The sequence below is a fragment of the Acinonyx jubatus genome, chromosome E3 (assembly GCF_027475565.1).
Source record: "Acinonyx jubatus isolate Ajub_Pintada_27869175 chromosome E3, VMU_Ajub_asm_v1.0, whole genome shotgun sequence".
Taxonomy (NCBI): Eukaryota; Metazoa; Chordata; class Mammalia; order Carnivora; family Felidae; genus Acinonyx; species Acinonyx jubatus.
The window spans coordinates 28,662,256-28,683,737 of record NC_069398.1 but is presented as its reverse complement, the minus strand read 5'-3'; the positions used below and the strand labels follow the sequence as shown (position 1 = coordinate 28,683,737).

General features: G+C 54.2%; 1 protein-coding gene across 2 annotated transcripts in view; it reads right to left on the bottom strand.

The window, feature by feature from the left end:
• EPHB4 (EPH receptor B4) overlaps nucleotides 1–21,482 on the bottom strand; it is a 31,153-nt gene that overhangs the window by 7,321 nt on the left and 2,350 nt on the right. Inside the window, exons 1-11 of one of the 2 annotated variants that reach the window (XM_027042064.2) lie at nucleotides 9,348–9,887; nucleotides 6,544–6,614; nucleotides 6,071–6,358; nucleotides 5,023–5,419; nucleotides 3,898–4,053; nucleotides 3,380–3,712; nucleotides 2,950–3,074; nucleotides 2,380–2,545; nucleotides 535–637; nucleotides 259–323; nucleotides 27–140 (exon numbers count right to left, since the gene is read on the bottom strand). In XM_027042064.2, coding sequence (XP_026897865.1) covers nucleotides 27–140; nucleotides 259–323; nucleotides 535–637; nucleotides 2,380–2,545; nucleotides 2,950–3,074; nucleotides 3,380–3,712; nucleotides 3,898–4,053; nucleotides 5,023–5,419; nucleotides 6,071–6,358; nucleotides 6,544–6,614; nucleotides 9,348–9,399 — 1,870 coding nt within the window. In that variant the 5' untranslated portion in view covers nucleotides 9,400–9,887. Of the gene's footprint in view, nucleotides 1–26; nucleotides 141–258; nucleotides 324–534; nucleotides 638–2,379; nucleotides 2,546–2,949; nucleotides 3,075–3,379; nucleotides 3,713–3,897; nucleotides 4,054–5,022; nucleotides 5,420–6,070; nucleotides 6,359–6,543; nucleotides 6,615–9,347; nucleotides 9,888–21,482 lie in introns of those variants that run through there. The other variant, XM_027042065.2, reaches the window with a different exon arrangement.

Below are 21,482 nucleotides of genomic sequence, written 5' to 3'. Positions count from 1 at the left end.
CCACAGGCGCCCAGCCTTCCTCTCACCTGCGCCAATCACCTCCTCAATCTTGACATAGGAGACATCGATCTCTTTTGCAAACTCTCTTACAGCCTCATTAGGGTCTTCGTAAGTGAAGGGGTCAATGTAGACCTTAGTACCTGAGGGATCACACAGGCCCCGTTAACCGAGAAGCAGCTTCCCATGCACTCAGATGCCTGGGTTCTCGGCTCACAGCTCTGCCCCCAGTCCTGCTTCTTTCAGGACACGCCTACCCACCGTGCCCGATGAGATACTGTCCGTGTTTGTCTGAGTATTCAGCTTCTCTCCCGCTGCTCTGCTTCCTGTGGCCAATGGGAAAGAAAAGGTAAAATGAATCCCACATCTGTGCGTTCCCAAAGGGACAGGACCGGGGGGAGGAGGAGCAGGGATGAGAGAAGCTTCCAAGAGAAAACAAGTATCCTGGGGCATTGAGGGAGGTTTGCCTGGAGCGAGCGGGCAGGTGGACAGCTACACGGGCCTTCCCAAGGGCCTCCAGGTGGCCAGAGCCCTCACCTGAGGCACAGGACGGCGATGACGATGACCACCAAGACCAGCACCACACCCACGACCGCCGTGCCTGCGATCAGGGCCAGCTGCTCCCGCCAGCTCTCATTCTCTGGGGGAGAAAAACTGGTGATCAAGAGAAGCCGACGGCCCCTGGGGACCCCACACCAGCCGCAAGGCACGAGCTGTGTTCCCTCATGAACAGGCCCCCAGCAGGGCGGGGGGTATGGGGAAGGCGGAGGAGGCGCAGGGTCCGGGAAGCACAGTGGTTTTCGGACTGCTTTCCACCAGGTGGGGGCCCCTCCCAAGTCCCTCAGGGCAAGGGAGGAAGTTTCCAGACCTAGTTGCGGCAAGAGCAGTTTGATTTTGTTCAGTTACAGATACTGGTGATCACAGAAAGTCCCCAAGGGCTAAAAATGAAAAGGTTTGTAGCCAAAAAAGTGGAAGTAACCCAGATGTCCATCAACAGATGAATGGATATATAAAACATGCTGTAGCCATACAATGGAATATTTTTCAGCCGTAAACAGCACTGATACACGCTATAATATGGGTGAATCTCGAAAACGCTCTCCTAGAGGTGCCTAGGTGGTTGAAGGGCTCAGTCGGTTGAGCATCTGACTCCTGATTTTGGCTTAGGTCATGATCTCAGGGTCATGGGATCGAGCTCCACGTCAGGCTCCAGTGTGGAGCCTGCTTGTGATTCTCTCTCCCCCTCTCTCCACACCCCCCCTTCTCTCTCCCAAAATAAACTTGAAAAAAAAAAGAAAACATTGTCCTGAGTGAAGGATGAAGCCAGTCTCCAAAGGCCACAGAATGCACGGTTCCTGTTTGTATGAAATGTCCAGAATAAGTAAATCCACAGGGACAGAAAGTAAATTAGTGTTTGCCAGGGGCTGGGGGTGACTAAAGGGCTATAGTATCTCTCTTTGGATGCTGAAAGGTTCTAAAATTAATTGTGATGGTCACACAACACTGAATATACTAAAAGCCACCGAACTGTACACTCTAAGTGGGTGAATTGTATGGCATGTGAGTCCCAGCTCAATTAAACTGTCAAATGAAAAGGCTCAGAAAGCTACTGGGCCAAGCATAGTAAATTTTTTTTTCTTTACATTTATTTATTTTTGAGAGACAGAGTGAGACAGACCTCGAGCGGGGGAGGGGCAGAGAGAGAGGGAGACACAGAATCCGAAGCAAACTCCAGGCTCTGAGCAAGCGTTCAGCACAGAGCCCGAAGCAGGGCTCGAACCCATGAACCGTGAGATCACGACCTAAGCCGAAGTCAGATGCTCAAATGTCACCCAGGGGCCCCCCGGGGCCAAGCATATTAAAATGAATAGGTATGGGGTGCCTGGGTGGCTCAGTCGGTTAAGGGTCTGACTCTTGATTTTGGCTCAGGTCATGATCTCATGGTTTGGGAGTTTGAGCCCGGCATAGGGCCCTGCGCTGACAGCGGGAGCCTGATTGGGATTCTCTCTCTGCCCCTCCCTTGCTCGTGTGCTCACTCTCTTTCTCAAAATAAACAAACATGAAAAATGAATAAATAAAAATGAACAGGTGTCACCTCAGTTAATCCTTGGAGCCCTGTGAGAGAGGCCTCAGGATATTTCCACTTTAGGGGGAGGAGAGAGGTGGGACTTAAGGAAGGGTCAGGCTTCTGCCGAAAGTCACACAGCTGGAAAGCCACTGAGCAGGTCTCCCCTCCCAGCTATACGTTTTGGTTTCTGCAGCCTATGCTCTCCTCACTAGGCCAAAACGCCTTGTGGTTGAAAGAGGAGCATGGGAACGTGACTTTGGGGGTCCTCCGAGGGCATGGGCAAGGCCTGCCCATGCCCTGCTCCCCAGGCTCACCGTCCAGCTGTGTTTGGCTGTGGTGCTCCTGGCCAAAGGGCCCGTAGCCGGCCTCAGAGCGCGCCCGCACCTGGACCAGGTAGCTGGCTCCCCGTTTCAGTCCCCGCAGCTCCGCCCGGTTTTCAGACGTCTTCAGGAACCGCACGCTGCTGGGGCCCTCTGTGCCCTGTCCGAGAGGAGGGGCTGGCTGTAAACCCCGCCCCCCGCCATGTTTCCACTGCTCTTCCCACCTCTCCCTCCCTGCCCTGAGCCTCCCCCATCATTGCATCTTGGTTCCCCTGTGCAGCAAGAGGGGCCTCAGAGCTCATTTATGTATCCACTGTGCTGGGTGTTTGGTTTTTATCATAGCATTTAATCCTTGCAGCCATTCTGTGGGGTTGGTACCTGTAATTGACTTACAATGGAGTTATTAAACTCAGAGAGGCCAAGGGGCTGGCCCAAGGTCACACAGCTAGTACTCAGCAGAGCTAGAACTCAAATGCCTATTGGATGCCTGTAATTGAGGTGTCCCAGTCCCCAAACACGTCCCCCTGCCCACCCCAAACCCCCAGGGGCAGGTCCTGCTCTCACCTTCTCGTGGTACTTGACCTCGTAGTCCAGCACGGCTCCGCTGGGTGCCCGGGGAACAGCCCAGGCCAGGCTCAAGCTGCTGGGTGATGACCTCGTCACCCGGATGTCGGACACTGGGGGCGGTACTGTGAGGGAGAGGACAGGGTAGGGTATTTGCTCGTGACAGGTCTGTTCCCTGTCTTTCCAACTCTGCCTCTGCTGGCTACACCTGTGTCAGTCCTCCAGCTGTTCCAGGAGTTGCCTCTGACTCTCTCTGCCCCGTCCTGAAAGCCTGCCTGCCTCGGCACCGTTTTTCACTCGCTGTGTCTGCCTCTTGCCCTGCAAGCCCTGACTTTCCACGCTTCCCAGTGGCCTCACTGCCCCACCACCGACTTTTGCCCTTCAGGCCTTGGGGCCAGCTGCGTCCCTTCCAGCTGGCTCGAAGTCTCACCCTCACGGTCAGTGGTGACATTCACAGCCTCAAACGGGACAGGTCCGGTGGCTAAGGAGGACACCCCATTCGAGGCAGTGACCTCGAACGTATAGGTGAAGTCAGGACGCAGCCCACGAATCGCCACCCAGGGCTCCACAAGGTCCCGGGGGCCAGGGTCGAAGGTCAGGTCTCCTCCGCAGGGTGTGCAGGACCCCCCAGGGCGGCACTCCCGGCAGCGCAGGGCATACGTGAGGTCATCTCGGCCCCCGGACTCGAGGGGGGCGCTCCACTCCAGGCGCAGGGAGGAGCCATTCAGCCGGGGAACCACACTTCTCGGAGCAGAGGGCGGCGCTGTGGGACACCAGGGAGTCAGGCTGACCCGCTCAGCAGAGAGGGGCAGTGGGGCACGCAGGCAGCCTCGTGACTTCTTGTCTTGGCTGGGCACCAGCAGGCCAGGGCCAAGAGGAGGAAGGCCGGAGAGGCTGGGAGCTGGGGTGGGTGTCCACCCGCCGCCCCAGGGGTCACTGGTCACTTACTGGTACAGGGCGCACCCCGGGAGTCTGTGAGGGCCCGGAAGTACCCAACGCGGCACTGGCAGACGGGCGAGCCAATGGTGTTGGAGTGGCTGTTGGCTGGACACGACTGGCAGGACCCCTCCCCATTTAAGGGCTTGAAGGTGCCTTGGGCACAGGCTGAGAGAGAGACAGCGTTCATCAGAAACATTCAGCTGCTCTTAAAGTTGCATGGAGGGCACACAGGGAGCAGCAAGGGAAGAGCTCAGAAACTTCGCCTCTAAGAGGAGAAGGGGACCCTCCCTCCAGATCAGGGTTTCTGACCTTTGTTAACCTCGACACTCCCTACAAATGCCCTCTGGCAGTCTGGTAAAACCACAGACCGCTGCTCAGAATTATGTTTTTAAATGCACACCACTAAATACACCGGATCACAACAGAGACCAAGTAAACTGAAATATGATGATCAAAACATGAGAAAAACAAGTTTGTGCCACAGGAATGAACGTGTTTTCTTTATTTACAAGGTAGAGTGGCAGGCCCGAAGGCCACTGGAATACTGAAGCCCTGATGGGCAAAAAAATGCAGCTAGGACATTCCTGAATCTTCTGGAACGGGCTGGGAAAATAGCTGTGATTCGAAAGGTGTGCAAGTCTCAGGTCCTGCTGTGACTGCTGGGCCCTGTCACTGTCAGAGGCCAACTGCAGGTGGAGGTGAGTGACAGTAAGGTCATTTTCTTTTCCACAGAAGTTCCCAGATCCCTTATGTTCAATCTACAAAACCGGAGTTTTGCACGCACGCGCTAGAGAAAAATAGCTAAGTGAGAATTCAGTCTCAGTAAATTAGAGGAAACCATAATGAACAAGAAACAGAGACCACGATGCCTTTGTCCTCAGAGCCCAACAAGGTACCCTCGTCCTGCGGTCAGCCCTGCATCCCTCACCCCTCATCCAGGAAAGAATTGGGGACATAGTTAGGAGAAAGGGTGTGAAAGAGCTCAGAACTATGCTGGGGGCTCTGTAAACAGGCCCTGTGAGTGCCCTTGAGAACAGAGAAATGTTCAAAATGGAAATTGGAGTGGGTCCAAGAGCGGGGTATGGGCGAGCTGCATGGGTGGGCAAGCTTTACAGAGAAGACGCTGGGCCTCACCTCGGCACTTGGTATTCCCCTCGGCGGCCTCGAACCCTGGGGCACAGCTGCAGCCCGTGACCGGCTGCTCGGCCCACTGGCCATCCTCCCGGCAATAGAGGCTGGGGCTGGGGCCGGGGGTGGGGACGGCGTCAGCCACACAGCTCCCCGCCACGGGCACCACAAGCTCCCGAGGCACAGTCTCCGGGAAGCGGGTGAGGTTCACGGTCAGCTGGGCGCACTTCTTGTAGAAGAGGTGCAGGGACAGCAGGGCCATGCAGGCACCCTGGTCCTGGAAGGCCAGATAGAAGCCAGCCTTGGTGAGTGGGCCCAGACGCAGCGTCTTCACGTTCACCTTCCCGGTTGCCTCGGCCCCAGGGCGCTTCCGGGTCAGGTGCTCAGCAGCCACTGTGTCCACCTGCCAGGAGCAGGGAGAGACTCATTGCCAACTGTCTTCCGCTCCCCAAGGGCCTGGGGGACTATTTTCTTCTTTCCAGCTCACCCTCTCCCTGACCACCTCCGTTCCTGTTCCAGAGCCTTCTCTCCACTTGCCTGCAGGCCCCAACATTACCCATTAATGCTTGCTGAGCTCCTATGATGCGTCCAGCCTCTGTCCTGCACGCCCCCTTTCTCTTCACTCACTCACCCTACAGACATTTATCAACACCTGCTCTATGACAGGCCCCTGGACTCGGAGCCGAGGAAACAGGAACGAAGGAAACAGAGAAGTTAAAAGCATGATGAGATCTGTAGCTGGCGGGAGACCCCAGGGCAAAGGCGTCCCGGGGGAGTTGAAGCTTGCAAGGCAAGTAGGAATCGGATGGAAGGTGCAGAAAGGAGTCTCTGAAGGGCAAGGTGTACTCGGAGAAGGTGGGAAGTGGCAGAGGTGGTCTAGACGACCCCCCACCCCGCCCCGGGGGTCCCTCTCCAGGCTGCAGCATCCTGCTTCCAGGCCCCAGCGCCCCCGCAATCCCCCAGGGCCTCGGAAGCTCAGCCATTGCCCCTGGACCACAACGGGCCTGCCGCAGTCCCACACTGGCCGGCGGCTGGGTCCCGGGCGCCCGGGTACCTTGATGTAGGGGTTCTCCATCCAGGCTGGCGTGAAGGCTGTGGCCGTGTCAGCATCGCTCTCGAAGTAGAAGACAGTGAAGGTCTCCTTGCAGGAGCGCCCGGCCCGGGTCAGGGACAGGCACTCGAGCATGGTGAAGCGAAGCGTGGCATACACGTGGACAGCTCCCCGGCGCGGGACCCAGCCGGTGCGCAGCCAGTGGGCCAGGCCCGGGGCCCGCTGCACGTCGCACACCTCGTAGGTCCGAACGCTGTGCTGCTCTTCATCCAGGCCACTCAGCTCCTCCCACTGTGGGGAGAGTGGGGGGAATCAGCTTGGGGGCTGCTTGGGGGGGTGTCTGTGATAAAGCAAGGAGGGGCTCAGGCTGCTGTGATCTGGGGGCTGGCGGCATGGGAAGCAGGCCAGCACAGGTACCTCTTGTCCCTCCTCCTTCGGTGTCCCTCCAAGCCCCAGCTCCTGGGCCTGCCTCCTACCTGCCCCTCCACCTGAGGGAACGTGACCCACTTCAGGTCTGCAGTTTCCAGTTTCGTGTTCAGCAGGGTCTCTAAGACAGACAGACAGACAGACAGGCAGTCAGCACTGGGGGAGACACCAGGGAGACCAGATCCCTGGGAACTGACTGAGGCAGGTGGGTCCTCTGAGCTCCAAGCTGGTGGCATTGGGGCTGACTGAGCCGAGAGATGAAGAGGGGAGCAAGTCCTGTCCTCTGCCACCCTGTTTCTCATCTCTTTATTGGAGTGCCAACCCCACCCCTAACAGCTGGCAGGCACCGGGCTGCCCCCCTCCGAATTCCCTGATCTAGGCTTCTGAGAACCGCTCTGCCCTGAGGAAAGGGGAAGAAGGCCAAACAGCTCAGACAGGGTTAAACTAGAACCCCGACCTGGCATGACCTGAGGGAAGAGAACCACAGGCAGGGGGATACCCCTCCCTACAGTGCCTGCCTCACCTCCACTCACAGTCCCTTCCTCAAATCCAAAGTCACTGCCTCCCTCCCTGCAACCCCATTCCTGCTCCAGGCACCCACCTCCTTTTGGGACCAAACACTCCAGTCCTTTAGATCCCTGAAGGTGGTACTCAGCTGCCCAGGCCCAGCCCTGCCACCACCACCCCCCCCCCGCCCCCACCTCAAGAGCTCGCTGCTGTCAGAGGAGGAAGTGCTGGAGGCCAGGACGCTTGGGTTCCCGCCCTGGCCCCTGCCTGCAGAGGCCTCACATCTGGATTTGGTTACGAGAAGGAAAAGGGGAGGAGATTTTAGGGGTGTGTGTATGGAGGGGTGAACACACCTGGCTCCGCTCCGCTCTCGTCTCTGGGGAGGGGCATCGGGGGAGGGGTGGGGCTCTGGCGGAAAGGGGGGATTAGGAGAAACATCACAGCCCCTGGCAGTGGAGGGTAGAGGGAGGGTAGGGGAATCCCCTGGGAGGCTAGTGCCATGTGGGAGGCCCCCAGGGGAGCCAGCAGCACACCTGGGACCGGGTTCCCCCTACTCACCCGCCTGCCTCCCTCTGCCCCTGTGGGGGCTGCAGGGGAGAAGGGAAGGTGGGTGGGTGGGGCAGCCTCCTCCCAGGGGCCAAGTGATGTCCATGGAGGGCAAGGGGTCAGATGGGGACCCCAGCCAACCCGAGGTGAGGCCCGGGCCCCCGGGGGTGGCAGGAGCCAACCCAGCACGCTGGGGACAGGATGCCCGGGTTCTGGGAAGGGGGTGGATAGAGGCTGCCGTCTCCACCCTCCATTGTTCCAGCCTGGATAGTGTTTTCCTGTCTCCAATTTACACACTGTCTGTTTCAGGGCTGTCCTCAGCGCTCTGAGACTCACTTTCTCTCCTCCTATCTCAGGCTCAGAGGGCCTGCCTCAATCTGTCAATTCTCTTGCCTCTCACCTCTCTCCTCCACCCTCCGTCCACCTCCATTTCTGTCACTATACTCCCCTAGGTTTTCCGTCTCCAGCCTTTCACGTTCACTGGGGCACGTGGCCCTGGGCAGGTTATCTCACTCTTCTAAGCCTCAGTCTCCTCATCTGTAAAATGGGGGCAACAATCCCTCCCACAGCAGGGCTGTTGTGAAGGTGAAAATTTAGCGCAGGCCTCAGGCTGGGAAGGAACTTACTTAGCAGCATGAAAACATTCCCCCTTTCTCCTTTGCCTCTTTCCTTCCCTCTCGACATGCTTTGCCCTGGGGCGTATCTCCCCACTTTGTCTTCCTTTCCCTCACTCAGTTATTTCCCCCTCTTTCTCGGAGCCGGGCAAGGGTTCCCTCTCCCCCTCCCCTGCCTTTGATCCCCAGCCCAGAGCAGCACTGCCCAGCCTGGGGGAGAGGGGTTTCCAACCGCCTTTGATTCCTCCTCCTCAGCAGCACCCCCCCCCGTGACCCCCCCCCCACCGCCAGAGACCCCTTTGATTCCAGGCAGTGAAGGGGGGGGAAGGAGGCAGCTCATTGAAAGGAGATTAGGGCCGTAGGAGGAGGGTTTATAGGGCTCTGGGCTCGGCTCCCCCTCTAGGAGATGAAGCGAGGGAAAAGACTCCTGGATGAAGAAACATCTGGGAGGAACACAGAAAAATCAGAAATCTAGAGACATTGGTAGCTATTAGGCTAAGTTCAGGTGACCCGGGGGCTGTGAAGGTCAGTTTCTGCTGGCCTGTGGGGTTGGAGAAGGGGGCCTAGGCAGGACTAGTGCAGGTCTGGGGTCTTGACGGCATTTAAAGGGCTGAGGTGCAGCCTGGGGAAACCAGGGAGGGGGCCTCACGGCAGCAGAGGCAGTGGCTTTGAGACAGATTTCGGCGTTTGGAGGGTGAGTTTAGAAGGTGGCCCAGCTGCCAGAGGCCAGGGGAACTGCAGGATCAAGGTGTGAACGATGAGGAATGGGGGTGGGGGCAGTTTTCTGGCCTAGCATTCTGCCTGGTCTACAGTTGTTCCTCCAGAAACGTTTCCTCATGTTTGGCAGAGGTGGGAAGAGGGACAGAAGCTTTGGAGACAGTTTGAAGGTTGGAGGAGGGAGAAAAGGAAAGGCTGCCAAGGGCGTACGGAATCAGGGTTAAGAATTTGGGAAGCTGGGGCAGGGGCAAGTCCCGGGACGGAGCTCCACTCCTTCTCTTTCCCAAACAAAAGAAAACTCCACTCCCCGCTGGGCCGCCTCCTCCCCGCCCCCCGCCCGGTCTAGCACTATTGGTCCGAAGTGCTCAGGGTTGGGGTGCCGGAGTAGGGGCAGACCGAGGCCGGCTCCCTCACTCCGAGGCCCAACTTTGGGGGCCCCTGGAGTGCCGGGTGCCCCCTGGGAAACTCACCTTCTAAAGCCGCGACGAGCGAAGCCCAGCAAAGCAGAGCCCGGAGCTCCATGGCGCCGCCTTTCTCGGGTTGGATCCGATCCCAGTTTGGGGGGCACTAGCCCCCCCAGGTCGGACCCCCCCCTCGAGACGGCAGACACCGACTCCCCACCTGGGACCCTCGGTCGGGGCCCTCAGCGCGGGCCCATGCGGGCGCGCTCGGCACAGGCACCAGGCGGCGGCGTCCAGGTGTGGCCCCGCGTCCCCGCCGCGCGCGCGGGCGGGCGGGGGGCGTCCTCGCACTGGCTGCGCCGGGCGGGCGCAGAGCGAGACGTGGCTAGAGTCGGGGTCCCTCCGGGGCCTCGGGGTCCCGCCCCGGCTGGCTGGGGGTGGGCCGGCCGCTCGCGGTCTCCCCCCCTCCCTGGAGTGGTGCTGGCTCGCGCGCCGGGCCGGGTGCGCTCCGAGCCGGCCGGGAGGGTGGGAACGGAGCGGGGACAGAGCGGGAGGGAGGGAGACTGCGGCGCGGGGCCAGGCGGGCCGGGGCTGGGCCGGGTTGGGACTGGGCCGGGCGGCGCCTGGCCGGGGAGGGAGGGGCGCGCGGGGGGCGGGGGAGCTCCCCCCTCCCCGAGTCCGGGCTCGGCGTGGGGGCCGGGGCGCGCTGATTGGAGCGCGCACTGCTGAATAATTCATGAGGGAAGCAGAGCGGGACGCCGAGCGGAGCAGGTCGGGAAGTTGGGAGAAAGTTTGGAGAAGGGGGAGGGGCGGCGGGCGCGGAGCCCGGGGACCGCCCAGACGTGCGCGGTGGCCGTACGCCCTGACGCGGACCGCGCGTGTCGAGGCCGGGGCCCGGGGACCCCCGGGGCAGGTCCGAACCCAGCACACGGCAAGCAGCGGAGAAACACACCCAGCAGCAGCACGGAGGGCCGCCCGGACGTGCGTGGAAAAGTGCACTACTCACTCGAAGCCCGCTCCAACCTTCTTGCGGACTTTGGATTCTACTCCTGGATGCGCCCACTACTCCATAGTTGGCGCAGGGGACCATGTTTGGGGGAAGTTTCTGAGGATGGAGGGTGGTGCATTGGGCTCCCGAGACAGCGATCGCTGCTTAGATGACCCTGGAGCGAACGTTCACACAATCACTCAACAAACATTAGGTATGGGGACCTGCTGTGCGCGCAACCTAGCGAAGTGGGGCAACTGGGTTGAGATGGGGAGGAGTATAGAAAAAAAGGAAGCAGGAGTAAATAAAAGGTAGGTGGGACCGAGAGTAAAGAGTCTGGATGGATTCCCAAATCACCATCTTCACTCTCACTGTCGCGTTGGGGAGAGCTCATTGCCGCCCGCAGCCCTGACCCCTGGGGCTGGGCCGGGGCTGCTGCTGTCTTTCCAGAGGCTGTTTCCTGTCTGGCTCCTGGGGGCCCTTGGGATGGCTGGGAGGGCCCTTCCTCTCTTTGCCGCCTCCCCACCCCCATCCCATCAGTTAGAGGGGAGGGTCCAGGAAAACAGTGCTCCTCCCACCAACCCCCTTATAAGTCAGGTCACCTATGGAGTGGGGGGGCGCTGCAGGAGTCCGCCAGTGAAGAGCTGGAAGGAAAGGGTTTAACTCAGAAATTTAAGGGAGACAGAGTCTGGAGTTGCTGAGGAGCCGAGAGAGTGAAGGAACACTCCTTCCTGCCCAGGACGTTGGGGAGGGAGGTGGATGGAGGGGGGGTGAGGAGACTGCCAAGCGCTTCTAACCCCCCAAGAGGACAGCTAGGCCTGCAGTGACCTCTTGTCCCAGCGCACTTATCTTCTGGCCACAAGTGTGCTCCCCACACCCCTGCCCTTCCTCATGGCCCTGCCTGGGTCCTGCTCCAGGGTGGGGGGGTCACGGAGGGCAGGAAACAGCCGGCTTGGCTGGAGCCAGGCAGACCAGGCCAGGGCCAGGAATCCCCTCCTCCCTCCTTGATCCAAGCCATATCTCCCTTCTCTCACTCAGCTTCTCCTCCAGGTTAAACACCCACCTCCTCCCTCGGAACACACACACCTTTCCCTGCTTCTCACTACACACTCAAATTCTTTCCTCCAAAAGTTATGTCTCTATCTCTTCCTGGGCTCTGTGCTCAACCTCCTTGTGCCCTTGATTGCTTGAATTGTCTCATTTGGTTGGGACCCCTGATGGGGTGGGGGGTGGATGGCCTGAATGGTAAAGAGAGACCCACACAGATGCACAGAGAAATGAGGCAGGGGGGAGTGAGGGCTGATGAGACAGAGGGGTGCAGCTCACTGCAGATTCGAACCCTGTATTTCTGACCCCTGAGAACCAGGCCCCCTCAGCTATAGGGAAGAGAACTCAGATAAGAAAATACCCAGTTGAGGGGTGCCTGGGTAGCTCAGTCCGTCAAGTGTCCAACTTCGGCTCAGGTTATGATCTCATGTTCATGAGTTCAAACCCCAAATCGGGCTCTGCGCTGACAGCTCAGAGCCTGGAGCCTGCTTTGGATTCTGTCTCCCTCTCTCTCTTCCCCTCCCCTGTTCACATTCTGTCTCTATGTCTCAAGTATAAATAAATATTAGAGAAAAAGAAAACACCCAGTCGATCCCTTATCATAGGGTCCTCAGTCCCCACCCCTCCCATCATGTAAGCCAGTTCCCAATATCTAATGTATACCAGTAAAAGAATGAATAATGGGGCACCTTGCCGGCTCAGTCAGAAGAACCTGCAATTGTTGACCTCGGGGTCGTGAGTTCAAGCCCCACATTGGGTGTAGAGATTATTCAAATAAATAAATAAACATTAAAAAACACAAAAAATAAATAAAGGAATCAATAAAATAAAGCTGTTATTAAGCATCTGCTATGTGCCAAGCGATCACTGTGCTAGTTTGCAGATTTGTAAAGCAAGGCTCCTGGCCTCAAAGATCTTCTAATGGGGCAGGAATCCCATTATTTCCCCTTTCCTTGGAGATGATATCTGAGCTTTTCACTCCAATGCTCAGGAGTGTCTATCCTGTGAGTGTGAAGTCATTTCCTCCACCCTCCATCCACCCAGGACTACTTCCTAGCAAAGCTAATTCAGTATCTACTGTATTACATTACGTAAGTGAGCAGCCAAATCACTACTTGGATGGATGCTTGTGGAACAGACCTGAGCAAATCTCGGGTGCTCCTTCCTTCATTATTAGAGTGCTTCACTGCCCTCTCACCCCAAAATTAGGCTGTCACCCCCTGTTCCTTGCCTATGATCATCGCCATGGCAGTACCTGTGTAGAGCATCCCCACCCCAACAGCTGGTCGGGCTTTTAAATTTTTTATTTTTATTTTTATTTATTTATTTATTTATTTATTTATTTATTTATTTATTTTTAAACGTTTATTTATATTTGAGACAGAGACAGAGAATGAACGGGGGAGGGTCAGAGAGAGAGGGAGACACAGAATCTGAAACAGGCTCCAGGCTCTGAGCTGTCAGCACAGAGCCCGACGTGGGGCTCGAACTCACGGACTGCGAGATCATGACCTGAGCCTAAGTCGGACGTTTAACCAACTGAGCCACCCAGGCGCCCCTAAATTTTTTATTTTTAAGTATATATCTCTATACCCAAAGTGGGGCTTGAACTTACAACTTCAAAATCAAAAGTCACGTGTTCTACCAACTGAGTCAGACAGGTGCCCCAGGTTTCCTTTTTGCTACCCACATCATGACAGTTATTTGGCGCAGTGTTGGAGTTAGGACTTTCCCTATATGTAATAAACAACAAATCATCCCTTTCACTGAAAATTCTAGAAATTGTCATTCCTCCCCCCATATCCCAGTGCCCTTCACAGGGTGCACCTCACCCTGTCAAGTCTAGAGTTTAGTGGAAGCCCATGAAGTTTAAGCTTCCGCACCCCTCACCTGACTGCCCCTCCCACTGTCCTGGTTAATGAGTGCCATCAATTTAAACAGTTTTTAAGGTGAATTCCAGCACAAGAATGTTTGAAATAGCCTGAAATCTTACGGCCCTTACACAAAGGGAATTTGGTAGAGGTTTCAACATTGCCAATAATGAGTTGTAAACCTCAGTGAGATCTTTATAAACTTTCAATAATGAAAGAAAAAAAAAGTCAACTGGCCATAATAGAGGGAAGATGGAGACAAAGAGAAATAGAAAGTAGTATTACAGAGTCCTTAGCATATGATGAGGTAGCCCCAGTACACAGGTAAGAAAAAGGTAGAACATGAAAGTATTATACAGATGTGTTGGGCAATTATTTACTACACCTAGCCTGTTTTTCTCGATTTGGTAGTATTTTTTTTTCAACGTTTATTTATTTTTGGGACAGAGAGAGACAGAGCATGAACGGGGGAGGGGCAGAGAGAGGGAGACACAGAATCTGAAGCAGGCTCTAGGCTCTGAGCTGTCAGCACCGAGCCCGATGTGGGGCTCGAACCCACAAACCGCGAGATCATGACCTGAGCTGAAGTCAGAAGCTTAACCAACTGAGCCGCCCAGGCGCCCCCGTGATTTCTGCATTTAAGCAAACATTAGCTTTTATACCTAATTTCAGCTTCACAATTTTATTTTCTTAAGGTGGGTTCCCCATGTTATACAAACTTCAGGACTCACAAAAGCTGAATCCACTCCTTGTCTGACCACCAGACATCTTCCCAAACTCATCATATGTGAAATTGTAATAGACACAAGTGTAAAAGATTTTATAAATTTATTAGTGATTGTATTTTCATTGTTTGTGGTCCCAGGTTTCCTAAAAGCAGGTACAATGTGTGTTGTGCTCAACGCTAAGGCCAATGCAAGTCTGGCCCATGTACATACTCAGTAAATGTACATACTTATTCCTTTATTAACTAGTCATTCTTTAATTCACTCAGCATCTATTAATTAATTAATTTATTTATTTTTGAGAGACAGAATGAGACAGAGCATGAGCAGGGGAGGGGCAGAGGGAGAAGGAGACACAGAATCTGAAGCAGGCTCCAGGCTTCGAACTGTCAGCACAGAGCCTGACACGGGACTTGAACCCATGAACTGCGAGATCATGACCTGAGCCGAAGTCGGACACTTAACCAACTGAGCCACCCAGGCACCCCAACTCAGCAATTATCATTATTCTAAGTTTATTTATTTATTATGAGATAGCAAGTATGTGCACAGGGGAGGGGCAGAGAGAGAGGGAGAGAATCCCAAGGAGGCTCTGCACTGTCAGTGTAGAGCCCTACTTGGGGCTCGAACCCATGATCCACGAGATCATGACCTGAGCAGAAACCAAGAGTCATCATTTAACCGACTAAACCACTCAGGCACCCCTCAACAATTATTTATTGTACTTTTGCTATGGACCAGGACTGGGGACACAAAGTCATCCTTGACAGCCCAGGGGAAGAAACAACCACGAAACTTCAACAGAACCCAGGAAGCTATGTGTGGAGCATAAGTAGTGGCATACAGAGGGTCCTATGGGATCCCAGGGGAGCACACGTAATCCAACCTGCGGGTTCAAGGTGAACTTTCTGGAGAAGATGATGCTGTCTGACTGGAGTCCTAGAGGAGATTGGGGGAAAGGTTGCTTTAAAGGCAGAAGGGGGCGGCGCCTGGGTGGGTCATTTGTTGAGTGTCTTACTTCAGCTCTGATCTCACTGTGGGTTCAGGTCCTGCATCGGTCTCTGTGCTGACGCGTGGAGCCTACTTTGGATCCTCTGTCTCCCTCTCTCTCTGTCCTCCCCCCCTCAAAAATAAATAAACATTAAAAAAAAAAAAGGCAGAAAAAGAGCAAAAACAAGAGTGTGGACGTAGTGAGATTGTCCCTGTGCTGCCAGAGTTCAGGACACCAGGGTGTAGATTCCCAGGACAGTGACAGTGGATGAGCTGGTGACATGAGCAAGGGCCAGCCTGACATCACAGGACAATCCTGGAGTGCAGGCTTGTCCTGAACACCTGGGGAACCACTGAAGGGTTTGAGACAAAGAGGCAACCCTATCGGATTTGTGTAGAAAGACCCCATGTGTCCAACTTTGGAGAGTAGATTGAAAGGGATCAAGACTGGGGCGCCTGGGTGGCTCAGTCGGTTGGGCATCCAACTTCGGCTCGGGTCATGATCTCGAGGTCTGTGAGTTCGAGCCCCGCGTCAGGCTCTGTGCTGACAGCTCAGAGCCTGGAGCCTGTTTCAGATTCTGTGTCTCCCTCTCTCTCTGACCCTCCCCCGTTCATGCTGTCTCTCCCTGTCTCAAAAAATAAATAAATGTTAAAAAAAATATATATGAAAGGGATCAAGACTGAAGGCAGAAAAACCACATGTAGGTCTCCAAATGACAGTAAGGGCTTGAAAGGACAGAAGTATGTGCTCACATGTGAGAGCAGGTAGGTCTTGGAGCCTGGCCATGGGAGTGGGGGAGACTGAAATCAAGTATGGTTCAAGTTTCAGACTCTGGCAGCTAGGTAGGAGCCAGGGGACTGGAGCCACCAGGGAGGAAGGTGTGGCCAGGTTGAATTTGAGATCCCTGTGTATCATCCAGAACGCAGGTCCAGCAGTCAACCATACAGGCATTCAGGGGCAGCTTTTTGGCAGGAGATACAGGTTCAGGGGTTACTGGCATATGATGGTGACTGGAGCCTGTGCCCAGTGGGAGGGGGGTTGGAGGAGACTGTAGATTGGAAAGATGGAGGAAAGCCTTACACTTCATTATTTATTTATTTATTTATTTATTTATTTATTTATTTATAAAAGCAAACATTACCATATTTAATTCATCATAAGAACTCTTAGGCAGGATGGGTGTTATTCTGACACCCACTTTATTTTTTCCTTTATTTATTTATTTATTTATTTAAATGTTTTATTTATTTTTAAGACAGAGAGAGACAGAGCATGAGTGGGGATGGGGCAGAGAGAGAGGGAGACACAGAATCTGAAGCAGGCTCCAGGCTCTGAGCTGAGAGCACAGAGCCCTACGTGGGGCTCGAACCCACGAGCTGTGAGATCATGACCTGAGCCAAAGCAGGATGCTCAACCAACTGAGCCACCCAGGCGCCCCTCCTTTATTTATTTTTTAATGCTTATTTATTTTGAGAAAGGGAGAGCGCAAGCAGGAGAGGGACAAAGAAAGAGAGAGAGAAGAGAGAATCCCAAGCACGTTCCGCACTGTCAGCGCAGAGCCATACGTGGGGCTCAAATTCACGAATGAGATCATGACCTGAGCCGAAACCAAAAGTCAGACGCTTAACCGACTGAGCCACCCAGGGTGCCCTTCTGACATCCACTTTAAAGATGAGACGGGCTCAGGTTAAGTGAGCCGTCCAATGTACTTGGCCAGTAGTCAGCAGGTTGGCTGACTCCACTGTGGCACTCAGCATACAGGCTGGCCTTCCAGCCCCACCCCCAAGGACCTGAAGGACAGCGATGTCCTTTTCCTCCTCCTTCTCTCAGCCAGGCCAGCCAGAGGGCATCTCCCCCCTTTGCCGTGCCCTTATCTTCTAGGAAGGACTGGCAGAGCTCACACCAGAAGCTAAGGCTACCAGAGGGTAAGAAATTGGTGAGAAGGGAGGGGAAGGAGCTGAAGACTAGAGCTAGAAGGGAGAAGTGGAGGAGGAGTGGTAGCAGGGGAGGAGCTCATTGTCCCAGCTGGGAAGTCTTTGGTTTCCTCTCTTCCCTTGGCAGCCTGACAGGATATGAGGCCAAGCCCCCTCTCCATGCCAGCATCCCCCCACCCACTGAACGTGGCCCTTCCCTTACCATTGTGTCCTTGACAGGAATGGGGGGCAGGGGCATTGGCTCTAGGAGGGAATATAAGCGGCTGGGGGGCTAGGCTACTAGGGTCCAGAAGGGACAAGAAGACCCCGGGGGCGAGGGGTGGGGGTGCTGGTTCATGAAGCTTAGCAGAAAAAGCTTTGTGCCTGGGGAGAAGCAGGAAGCCAGGCCTGGGTGGGGCCAGCACAGAGGGTAGCAGGTCGGGCCAGGGGGAGGTAGGTTGGGCCCCAAAGGAGATGACGCAGGGCTTCAGGCCTTTCCCAGCGCCCCCTCCCCCCCCATTCCAGCCTGTGGGTCTGAGAGCTCACCTGAACTGCACTGTCCCCCCCACCCCCTCCATTCCCAAAAGTTGACATCAACCCCGCTAGGGCAGTTGGGATCTGGCAGAGCCCAGGAAACTCAGGTGTCCTGCCCGGGGCCCTCCACGTCCACTTCGCTGGATTCCCTCCCTCCTCGGGATCCAGGGGTCTGGCCTCCCACTCTGGTCCTCCAGGAATCCTGGAATTTCATCCCTCCCCTCCGCTCCCTCCTGGACCATTTTGCTCCATCAGCTGTTCCTGCAGGAAGGGCGCCCGCTCAGCCTCGCCTCTCTTCCCGAGCCTTTTGTTTGCTGGGTCTGCAGGAAATTGCAGGGGCGGTGGCCAAGGGCTCATCTGCCCCTGGGGCCTGGGGGAGGGGGTACGGATTCACGAGACTTAATCCTGGGGAGCTCACCCCGCGCTGCGGGGTCGGCGGGGGGGGGGGGTGCGGGCGGGATTGTGGATCGCCAGGGAATTCACATTTAGGGCCTGAACTCTGAGTGGGGCACCTGCGGAGTGGATTAGACGTCCTTGGCCCCGAGAGGCAGTCCGGGTGTGTTCGAGGGTGCCCAGAACTGGAGGCTGGACTGACACTGTGAGGTCACTTAATAGGTTGACCGAGGAGCTTGCACCAGGGGCGAAAAACCCAGATATTGAATCCCAGAACCTCGTCCTACACGCCTCGGATGACAGCGATCCCAAGCAGTGGGGAAGCAGCAGTCAAGTCACCCCAGCATCTCCGAGAATGAGCTGATGCCTTTCTCCTCAAAAAAAAAAAAAAAAAAAAAAAAAGGTGGGGAGGAGAACCAGCACGTAGCCCCCGAATTCGCGCCTTCCCAGGACGCAACCGCAGACTTAGGCGAGGCGTGGACGCTCTAGCGAGCCGACGCCCTCTCGTTGGTTGCCCTCTCTCTGAGGCCACCCTGGGCGCAGCCATCTTCCCTTCCCAGCAGGCGGGTGGCGCCCGGTGCAGTCACGTGAGGAGCAAGTTTCCCAACCCGTGCAGGCGACTGTCTAGCAGTCTAATAAAGCGGCAGAGCTACAGTAGCGAAGAAAACAAAAGTTCCTGTTTCGCGGAGCTTGACTTTTTTTTGGGACTAGGCAGGCAGTGAACAAGATAAACAAATATATGACGTATATTAGATGGTGTTAGTGCAATGGAGAAAAAAAACGGGGATGGGATGAAGGGTGTGGTTCAATTTAAATGAGATTGGTGGAGGAGATTTCAAGAAGACGTCAAAATTTGCGTCCAGAACACCAAGGAAGCTCATGCCCTGTGGGCCACAGTGCGTTCTTGGAGGCTGGGGCAAGGAGATGAGATTGGGTAGGGCTACAGGGGTAGAGTGGCCATGAAATACATAGACCACTCCGGCTCAATTCTGAGCCAAAGGAACACTATTAACATTTACACTAAGGCAATGGGCATAAACTTTGTAGTGGGACTATAGTTGATGAATCATGAGTTAAGTATGTTATCCTAATTATTAAAGCTTTTGTCCTTTACAATGGCAAAAATAGGAAACTATTGGAGAATTATTTTTTATTTTTATTATTTTTTAGTTTATGTTGAGAGAGAGAATCTCAAGCAGGCTTTGCGCCATCAGAGCAGAGCCCCATGCAGGGCTTGAACTCACAAATCTTAAGATCACGACCTGAGCCCAAACTAGGAGTGGAAGCCTTAACCGACTGAGCCACCCAGGTGTCACTATTGGAGAGTTTTTTTGTTTTTTGTTTTTTTTTTTCCCAACGTTTATTTATTTTTGGGACAGAGAGAGACAGAGCATGAACGGGGAAGGGGCAGAGAGAGAGGGAGACACAGAATTGGAAGCAGGCTCCAGGCTCTGAGCTGTCAGCAAAAAACCCGACGCGGGCTCGAACTCACGGACCGCGAGATCGTGACCTGGCTGAAGTCGGACGCTCAACCGACTGCGCCACCCAGGCGCCCCTATTGGAGAGTTTTGAAAACAGAAGCATCACGAACTGATTCTTGCTTTAATAGCATCCTTAAAAAAAAAAAAAGATTTTATTTTTAAGTAATTTCCACACCCAACGTGGGACTCAAACTTACAACCCGGAGATTGAGTCGTGCATTCTACTGACTGAGCTTCCCAGGTGCCCCCTTAACAGCATCCTTCTAACTGCTCTTTTGAGAATAGACTGCAGGAACAAGGGCAGAAACAGGAAACCAGTTGGGGGGGGGGGTGTTGCCATGATGCAGGTTAAGAGATGATGGTGGCTTGGAGTAGGGTGATAACATGTGGTTGGACACTGGTAGTATTTTAAAAGTAGGGGCAAAAGGAATTACTGATGGGTTGGATGTGGGATGTGAGAGAAGGCATAACCCCAAGGTTTCTTACCTAAGCAAATGGAAAGGTGGGAAGACCATAACAGGAGTAGGTTGTGGGAGGAAGTTTAGGCGTTTGATTTTGGAATATACAGAGTTTGAGCTGCCTGTTTGAAGTCCAAGTGGAGATGTCAGTGTGTTGTTGGACGTACAGTGTGGAGCTCAGATCTGGGCTGGAGATACACCCTTGCTACACCATCATAGAGATGGTATTTAAGACATTGAGACTAGAAGTGGTCACTGAGGGAGTGAGTGCAAATGGTGAAAAGAAGTCTGAGGACCGAGCTTCTGGTCTTTGGTGGAGCCTCCAGTCCACAGTGCCTTGTGGCTGTGCCTCCAACATCTAGGAATGCTCCAGAGTTAAGATAAGAGAGGAGGAAGCCAAAGAGACCGAGCAGGAGGAAATGCGTGAGTGTGGTCTCCTAGAAGAAGAGGAAAGTGGTGGAGGAGAAGATGGTAATCAAATGCAGACATACCTCAGAGATAGTACAGGTTTGGTTCTGGACCACTGCAATTAAAGTGAATATCACAAGAAAGCCTGTCAAATGAATTGTTTGGTCCCCAGTGCTCATAAAAGCCATGGGTACACTGCACTGTAATCTATTAGTGTGAAACAGCATTATGTCTAAAATCCATGTACACACCCCAATTAAAAAAGACTTCATTGTTTAAAACTGATGACCATCTGAGCTTTCAGTGAGTTGCAACCACTGACCACAGATCACCCTAACAAATATAAAAATAATGAAGAAGTTTGAAATACTGCGAGAATTACCGAAATGTGACAGGCATGAAGTGAGCAAATACTATTGGAAAAATTGTGCCAAAAGACTGGCTCCATGTAGGGCTGCCACAAACCTTCAATGTATAAAAAAAATGCAGTATCTGTGAGGTGCAATAAAGCGAGGGGCAATAAAACGAGGTATGCCTGCATGTCAACTGATGATGGTTTAGTAAAATGAGGACTAAGCAGCAACCCTTGGATTGATAGAGTGGAAGTCACACGTGACTTGATGGGCAGTTTTGTTTTTGCTGAGGGGCAAAAGCCTAAATTTAGTGGGTTTGTTGTTATTTTATTACTTTTATTATCTATTTATTTATATTTAATGTTTATTTTTGAGAGAGACAGAGCACGAGCAGGGGAGGGGCAGAGAGAGAGGGAAACACAGAATCCAAAGCAGGCTCTAGGCTCTGAGCTGGCAGCACAGAGCTGGACGCAGGGCTCAACCCCACAAACTGAGAGATCCTGACCTGAGCCAAAGTCGCATGTCCAACCTACCCAGCCACCCAGGCATCCCATCTTCACATTTCTTTTTAAATCCACTAGGGGCGCCTGGGTGGCTGGGTAGGTTGGGCTTCCCACTTTGGCTGAGGTCAGGATCTCTCAGTTTGTGGGTTGGAGCCCATGTCAAGCTCTGTGCTGACAGCTCAGAGCCTGGAGCTGCTTCGGATTCTGTGTCTCCCTCTCTCTCTGCCCCTCCCCTGCTCTCTCTCTCTCAAAAATAAATAAATATTAAAAAAACATTAAAAGAAAAAAATGTGAGGAGGGAGCCTGGGTGGCTTAGGGCTAAGTGTCCGACTTTGGCTCAGGTCATGATCTCATGGCTCGGCTCGTGAGTTCAAGCCCCACATCAGGCTCTGCTGTCAGTGCAGAGCTCACTTTGGATCCTCTGCCCCCCTCTCTCTGCCCCTCCCCTGCTCTCTCTCTCTCAACAATAAAAAAAAAATAAAAAAAATAATAAATGTGAGGAGGGATTGGAAACAGCCAGTATAGACAACTTGTTTAAG